At 36.6% G+C, this 8,636-nt stretch overlaps 1 protein-coding gene across 1 annotated transcript; it reads left to right on the forward strand.

Moving 5' to 3' along the window:
- Nucleotides 1-537: 537 nt before the first annotated feature.
- LOC137001217 (uncharacterized) lies at nucleotides 538-5,644 on the forward strand. Its single transcript, XM_067359602.1, has 5 exons — nucleotides 538-1,543; nucleotides 1,889-2,282; nucleotides 2,917-2,984; nucleotides 3,122-4,617; nucleotides 4,841-5,644. The coding sequence occupies exons 1-5, from the start codon at nucleotides 538-540 to the stop codon at nucleotides 5,642-5,644; spliced, it is 3,768 nt and encodes a 1,255-aa protein (XP_067215703.1).
- Nucleotides 5,645-8,636: the final 2,992 nt, after the last annotated feature.

Genomic DNA, 8,636 nt, shown 5'->3' on the forward strand with positions numbered 1-8,636 from the left:
TTCGCCGTGATATCCTTTAAGATTTAACCGCACCAATGAGATCATTTTATGCCATGGTGGGGATTTGATGTTGACGACGGAAAAATCTCCTCTTGAGCTTAATAACTCAGTGGCCTCTGTAGCGAATAGACGATAGATTGATTGTAAGCGAGAATTCAGTGACCGATAGACAAGCGTATATTAAAGGCATACGACTCAGGAATAATACCCCCCTAGGCGTTGTCGTGTGCAGTAATTTTGGTAGCCGACTCAGGGAGAGCCCCCCAGGCGTTGTCGAGCTGCGCGATAATTCACATAATAAAACGTACTTTCGATGAACATATAGTGAGATTGAATAAACTTTTACGAATACGAAACTTAAAAAGTGAGTGTATATTATTTGCATCGAAACCTCACGACATTTTGGTGCCTCCTGTGAGGTCTGGACCTCCACGCAGAAAGAGATCAAGTATTTTTGCAAAATTGGATAACGAGGCATACCAGCGCATCCACAGTACACAACGGTGAGTCGTTCGTATCCTATCTTAACAACAAACCATGGCCGAAAGAAGCAAACTGCTTATTCAAAAACGAACATCCTTAAAATCCCAAATCACTAACTTGAGTAATCTTCTTGACAAAAATAAAATTAGTGGTGCCGCATTGAAATTACGGGGCGCGCGTTTAACTGAATTATATCAGGCCTACGAAGAATATAATGACGAGCTCATACTATTAGAACCTAATGAAACGCACGGAGATGAATTCGCGATTATTCAAGAACGTTTCTATGCTCTCGCGGGTAAAATCGAAGACGTTTCGAACATATCAGATAATACGAGCACTAGCGCGAGCACGTCGAGTGGTGAAACGCGATCTAATAGCAACGGAACGGTGACATCCGTGAAAACTAGGCGTATCAAATTACCCGAAGCGTCATTACCGACATTCGACGGTCGTTTTGAAGGTTGGCTATCGTTTAAAAATGCGTTCTATAATATGATAGGCTCTCAAGCAGATTTATCAGACATTGATAAATTGCATTACTTAAAATCGGCCTTAGTCGGGGATGCGGCTAATAAGGTGAAGATTTTTGCCGTCGACGGAATAAGCTATTCTAGGGCGTGGGAATTGCTCGAAAAATCATACGAAGTAAAACGTATTTTGATAACGCGGCATCTTTCATTGATACTAAATTTACCTACGTTAGAAAAGGAAACCACGGGTGGCTTGACGAAACTCGCGGACGACGCGCAACAACACGTCGCATCGTTGAATGCGCTAGGAGTAACAATTGGACCCGAAATGGTTGTACATCTCTTAGAGAGTAGATTGCCGAAAACAACGTTAGAGAAGTGGGAGGCGAGCCTCGAAAGGGATGAATTTCCGAGTCTCGAGCAGATGTACGAATTCTTATATAAAACAGCGGTATGTGCGTCGAGACGTGATAAGGTAAAGATGATAGACGCAGAAAAATATAAGGGCGAGCCTCCCATCAAAAGAAAACGTTATCAAATAGAGAACAAGGCATTTGTTTTGAATACTGGACGCAACTGCGTGATATGTAAGGCAAAGCGACATCCGCTTTATTTATGCGACAAATTCAAACAATTAGCAATACCTAAACGTATCGAAACAATACGGAATGCAAAACTTTGCTATAATTGTCTGCGTTCACATCGGGATCGCCCTTGCAAATTCTCAGGTTGTACCATATGTCAAAAACGGCACAACACGCTTCTTCACCTTGAAGGATACGCGAATAAATCTGATGCAAAGACCGATACCGTACAATCCGCATGACTAAACGTATCGAGCGCAGGCGAAATGATAAGCCTCGCTTCAGTATCACATAAAACGACAACTCAATTATTAACCAGTGCTATGGTATATATCCATGACATTAAAGGGAAAGGGATACGATGCCGTGCGTTGTTAGACACATGTGCGACCGCTAATTTTATAACCGAGCGCGTCGTGAGACACTTAGGAATACCTGTGAACGCATGTTCGACAACGGTCGGCGCAATCGCTGGCATAAGCACAGTTACAAAGGGCATAATACGCATTACGATACAGTCTACGCTCGATGGTTTTAGCAAGGATCTTACGTGTCTGATTATTCCGGCAATCACGGAATTGGTTCCATCCGACATTTTTCCACGAGATTCAATTAACATATCTCCAAATATTAGATTAGCCGATCCCGAATTTCATTTGCCACGTTCCGTCGAATTACTAATCGGTTCTGGGGCAACGCTATCGTTGTTCTCCATAGGACAAATCAATTTATCTCGAGACGGGTATGAATTATATTTACAAAAAACGCGATTAGGTTGGGTAGTCGCGGGGGGAGCGACTACTGCTCGGTCGAAAGGCGATGCATGTCATTTGACAAGGTTAGAATCTCGGTTAGATAAATTTTGGACGATTGAAGAAATTGAGACGAACAAACCTAATATGGAAAAAGAAAATAAATGTGAGACGCATTTTATAAAAAACGTATCTCGGAATGTAGATGGGCGTTATATGGTTCGTTTGCCGTTTCGTGAGGCAAGCACGCGTCTCGGTGAATCACGCACCATCGCACTTAAACGTTACTCGACGTTGGAACGAAAATTTGAGACGAATGCTTCATTGAAAGATGAATACACACGCGCGATTGAGGAATATATAAAATTGAATTATATTTCCGTGGTTGAGGATCCTTCTAATGATGGATATTATTTACCTCATCATGCCGTGATTAAGAATTCGAGTAACACCACCAAAATACGAATTGTTTTTGACGCGTCTGCGAGAACTAGCACCGGTGTGTCGTTGAACGATGTATTGATGGTTGGCCCGTTAATACAAGACAAATTATTCTCTCACCTGATTCGATTACGCATATATAGATACGTTATGACCGCGGATGTCGAAAAAATGTATTTGCAGGTATTGCTGCATGAGGAAGATCGACGATTCCAGCGAATCTTATGACGAAACAACGATAGGATTAAAACGTATCAATTTAATACGCTCACCTTTGGTGTTTCATCCTCATCGTTTCTCGCGATTAGAACATTGCAAAAATTAGCTGACGATGAAGGACACACATACCCTAGAGCAGCCGAAATTCTTAAAAAACACTTATACGTAGATGACCTATTGACTGGTGCCGATGAAATCGTCGACGCCCGAAAAATTAGGGACGAAATAACTTCATTACTAGCACGCGGCGGATTTAAAATCAGACAGTGGGCTTCTAACGACGAGCGCATCGTGAAGGATCTCGCGGATAGCGCGCTTCACGCGAAGTTTACGTTCGGCGAAGATCGCTCTTTAAAAACGCTCGGCGTGAGCTGGTGCGCGCGAGATGATAAGATATGCTATTTTATTAGGCCTATCAAGATTGCGAAAAAATTGACAAAAAGAAGTATACTGTCCGAAATTGCTAAAATATTCGACCCGCTGGGCTTATTAGGCCCTATCATATTATACGCTAAAAAACTCATGCAGGATGTGTGGAAATGTCAATTAGATTGGGATGAATCCGTACCACAGAACATATATTCGGATTGGTTAGCATTTGTTAGACAATTTGAATTAATAAATAAGATTTCCGTTGAACGCAGATTGCTAATGGATGATTATTGCAATGTACAAATACACGGGTTTTGTGATGCTAGTAATTTCGCGTACGGCGCCTGTATATATGTACGTTCAACCGGAAGAAATAACCAAACAATCGTTAGACTATTATGCGCCAAATCTCGTGTCGCGCCATTGAAAACTATCACTATACCGCGGCTTGAGCTTTGCGGTGCGTTGCTATTGGCACGATTATACCAAGAGGCAAATAACACGCTGGGACTCATCCCATCCAAAACGGTATTTTGGAGTGACTCTACTGTGGTTTTGCATTGGTTAAACACTTCGCCACATCGACTAAATTCTTTCGTAGCTAATCGCGTCGCGGAGATTCAGGGACTAACGAATAAAGGAGAATGGCGGCACATCAAATCGGAAGACAATCCTGCCGACGCGATATCGAGGGGACAGTTGCCATACGCGTTCTCGCAAAATCAGACATGGTTTTCCGGGCCTATATGGTTACTTGAGAATGAAAATGAATGGCCGAACGAATTTTTACAAACGGATGAGATACTCGAGTTAAAAAAGAACACTTGTTTAAAAACGACTCATTGCGGATTAGAAATATTAGAGAAATATTCTTCATACTCAAAATTACTAAGGGTTATTGCTTATTGCTTAAGATTTCTACCTAACGATAGACGCGTTGGGCAGTTATGCGCGAAGGAAATTGATGAAGCGGAAATCCGAGTATTAAAAATCATTCAGTCTATTCGATTCCACTCTGAGCTCAAGGAATTAAAGGAAACAAATTCTACAAAGAGGAGCGTGATTGCTAATTTGAATCCGTTTTTCGATGATCGCGGTTTAATTCGAGTTGGAGGGCGGCTCCAAAAATCGAATTTGACATTCGCTGGAAAGCATCCAATATTGCTTCCAAGCCAACATTATCTAATCGACCATCTCATACGAGAGACACATGAGACTCATCATCATGCCGGCATTCAAACTACCTTATATATTATTCGGCAAAAATATTGGTTGATTAACGGTCGTAGTCAGGTACGTAAAATCGTACGCAAATGCATGCGATGTTTTCGATTTGACGCTAAAGCCATCGAATATAAAATGGGTGATCTTCCAAAGGTCCGCGTATGCGAAGCAATACCTTTCAGTAATACCGGGATTGATTTTTGTGGTCCATTCTGCATTAAAGAAAAAAAAGTATCGAAATCGAGCTCAGGTCAAAGTATATATATGCGTCTTCGTATGCATGTCCATAAAGGCGATACATCTCGAAATCGTCAGCGACTTAACAACGGAAGGATTTCTCGCGGCATTACGGCGATTCGTAGCAAGACGAGGATTACCGCAACATATCTATTCGGATAACGGGACTAATTTCGTGGGCGCGAATAACCAGCTTAGAGAATTATACGTTTTGCTCAATTCTCAAGAACATAAAGAACATGTAGACAAATTCGCGAGTAACCATCGGATAACATGGCATTTTATACCGCCAATGGCTCCGCATTTCGGGGGATTGTGGGAATCAAGCGTGAAAATTTTTAAGCATCACTTTAAACGAGTTGTGGGTGATTCATTGTTCACCTTCGAGAAATTGAACACTTTCGTTATTGAAATAGAAGGAATATTGAACTCCCGACCAATCACTTCCCTTTCCTCTGATCCGAACGACTTGCTGGTTCTATCACCAGCCCACTACTTAATTGGTAAACCGCTAACGACCCTTCCGGAGGGTGACTTGTCACATGTTCCAGCCAATCGCTTGTCCACCTGGCAACACATAAGCAAGGTGCGGCAGGACTTCTGGTCACGTTGGAGGCTTGAATACTTGAATGAACTCCAAGTACGCAGCAAATGGGCAAAAGAAGGATCGAAAATCGATATCGGAACAGTTGTTCTTTTGAAAGAAAGGAATCTGCCATGCACTCAATGGGCAATGGGCCGAATCACGAGCGTGCATCCAGGTGATGATGGAATCATACGAGCCGTGACCGTCAAAACTGCGTCTGGACAAGTGAAGAGAGCGGTCAATCAATTATGTCCGTTGCCGACCGAACAGTGATTATGCGTTAGCCTTTATATTACGATGTATTACTTTATACAGCAATTTGAGATCTATTGTATGAGCATCATTCACAATTACATAGATTGTAAAACATAAGATACAATGTCTATTCGGACCGACTCAGGGATAAATCCCCCAGGCGTTGTCGTGTCATATGCGAGCCGACTCAGGAAAACATTCCCAAGGCGTTGTCGTGCATTATTTATAAAACCATCCTCTTTGATCTACCCATACGTAAATGATTAAAAATGTATAATATAAAATGACATACGAATTAAACGAGTACACGGGTTGATCGATTCCTCTCAACGGGGGGAGGATGTAACGAAAGCGACAGTCGTGCACGACCTATGCGTCCACACATAAAAAATATATATATATACACATATGATGAATCTACAAAATATACTACACATGTATATCGGTCCTTCTAATGTTAGCGCAAAGGGATGCCGCTGAGTTAAAGAGGCTTTCGGCATAGATCAGGGCTCGATAGAAATCTTCGATAAGTAGCTAACGTAATGTTTTTTGGTGTTATTTGTTTCGCCGTGATATCCTTTAAGATTTAACCGCACCAATGAGATCATTTTATGCCATGGTGGGGATTTGATGTTGACGACGGAAAAATCTCCTCTTGAGCTCAATAACTCAGTGGCCTCTGTAGCGAATAGACGATAGATTGATTGTAAGCGAGAATTCAGTGACCGATAGACAAGCGTATATTAAAGGCATACGACTCAGGAATAATACCCTAGGCGTTGTCGTGTGCAGTAATTTTGGTAGCCGACTCAGGGAGAGCCCCCCAGGCGTTGTCGAGCTGCGCGATAATTCACATAATAAAACGTACTTTCGATGAACATATAGTGAGATTGAATAAACTTTTACGAATACGAAACTTAAAAAGTGAGTGTATATTATTTGCATCGAAACCTCACGACATATCGAGTGTTTTGATATCTGGTATTGGAGTTAGTGGATCTGTATATCTTGAATATGAAATATTTTTGCAATTGTAATCACCCAATGTTCTTGAAATCAAAAATGTACTTAATATGTTTTTGATTTCGCTTATCATACTTGGATGTACGAATATTTTATTTCCTAATGGTATTTTCCCAGAATGGCCATTACATCCAGTATTTTTTGTAAGTTGACATGTATCACATTCTACATTATTAACTTCTCCCAATCTTCTATCCTTGATAGTACCTATTTCAGATGATTGTTTATTTTTATTGATTTCTATGTCTGTAGATTCTACCAATTCGTTAATTAATATACTGAATTTTAATTGAATATCCATATTTTAAAAGTTGATATTTATTTTAGTATATATTTTCAATATTTTTATTTAATTCTTTTTAAAATTAACAATAGGAAGTTAAAAGTAACCATATTTAATAATTAATAGTATGAAGAGAAAGTATAAGTTAGAAAAAATTAATATAAAAAGTTATTACAAGTTTATATCTTGTAGGCTGTTACTAATAAATTTATTAGAATAATTAAACTCGTATTTTGAATTTATTATATTTAAATAATCACTTATGTGATTATCATATTCACAAGCGTAATCTTCTATATTTGTTCTATACATTATGTTTAATTTTATCATATTTTTATGGTAATAATCTAAATCGTTACCATGAAAATTATATGTATAATTTAACATTCTATTGCTTGAAAAAGTTATTTTTTTAATATTTTCGTTTTTATAACTATTTCTTTTTATATTTAGTATATGTGATATCTTATAGATATCTTTAAATAAAGAATATTTATTTACAATTATTTCATAATCAATGATGTTAAAATCAGATTTATCTATTAATATACAGTACATTAAAATGTTAAAAAATTTTGATTTATACAATTTGCTATTTTTTTTTATATGACATTTTTTAATTATATTATTCAATAATGAATTTTTAAATTGTTTGTGACCATAATCACCGTAGACATTAAATATTTTTTCATATTCATCTCTTAAATTGTATTCTACATGATCGATACTTGTATATATAATTTCTTCTTTGTAATATAGATATATCTCTTTTAAAAATCCTTTAAAATAATTGTCTAAATAATTTTCAAAATGCTGATAATGTTTATGAATATTATTATTAAGATGATAATATATACATCTTTTAACATATTTTATATCCTGACATTTTTCGCATCTATAGTATTTGTTGCAATATTTTATAATTTGTTTGTTTTTAATAATATTAAAAATCGAGTAGTCTTTTCTATATAATGATGTATATAGAAACTTTATTATATCCAATGATTTATTTTTTTCATTGTACTTATTTTCTCTAATATAAGGATTTCCACATGAACGCATATATTCTAAATTACGTTCCATATTTTTAATTGGTTAGTGTAAAGATGTATGTCATCAATTATTAGTCAAATTATTTATTAATAATGTTAATGTACAAGTGTATTGTCTATTTGATAATAACATGTAGCAATGTTATATTGTTTTAAGATATATTATTTGTTTGATAGTAATAATGTTAGTTACATTAAAATGTGTTATATTTGATAATAATTGTTATAATACTAATACAATTGTATTAATATTAATACATATTATTTATTTTATAATGAAGATATGTTTTTTATTAATATTAATATAAATTATATTAATACTAATATAATTATATTAGTATCAAGATATGTTGTTAATTTTGAAGTGATATTAATTCAGTTTTTTCATTAATTAAATTTTTTTATTTTAATAAAATTTGTTTTTTTCTTTTTAATAAATGTTAGAAGAAGATAAAACCAGACTTCAAACTACTTTAAATACAATTAAGACGGCGGGAGATAATTTAAACGTAAGATCTAATCTTACTGTAGATGGAAGCATAAGAGCTAAAAATATAATACTCGATGATGATAAAATTTGTTTAAATACTGGATTATATCCAAATATAAAAAAGGAGACTTTATTGGCTTTAATAGATCAATTGATAGATAG

Source organism: Linepithema humile, chromosome 7 (assembly GCF_040581485.1).
Source record: "Linepithema humile isolate Giens D197 chromosome 7, Lhum_UNIL_v1.0, whole genome shotgun sequence".
Taxonomy (NCBI): domain Eukaryota; kingdom Metazoa; phylum Arthropoda; class Insecta; order Hymenoptera; family Formicidae; genus Linepithema; species Linepithema humile.

Bases quoted from the DNA above. Each gene is read 5' to 3' on its own strand.
- LOC137001217 (XM_067359602.1), top strand. From the start codon at position 538: ATGGCCGAAAGAAGCAAACTGCTTATTCAAAAACGAACATCCTTAAAA. The intron at 1,544-1,888 runs GTAAGGCAAAGC...ATGACATTAAAG, and splicing joins TGGACGCAACTGCGTGATAT to GGAAAGGGATACGATGCCGT. The intron at 2,985-3,121 runs GTATCAATTTAA...ACTTATACGTAG, and splicing joins AACAACGATAGGATTAAAAC to ATGACCTATTGACTGGTGCC.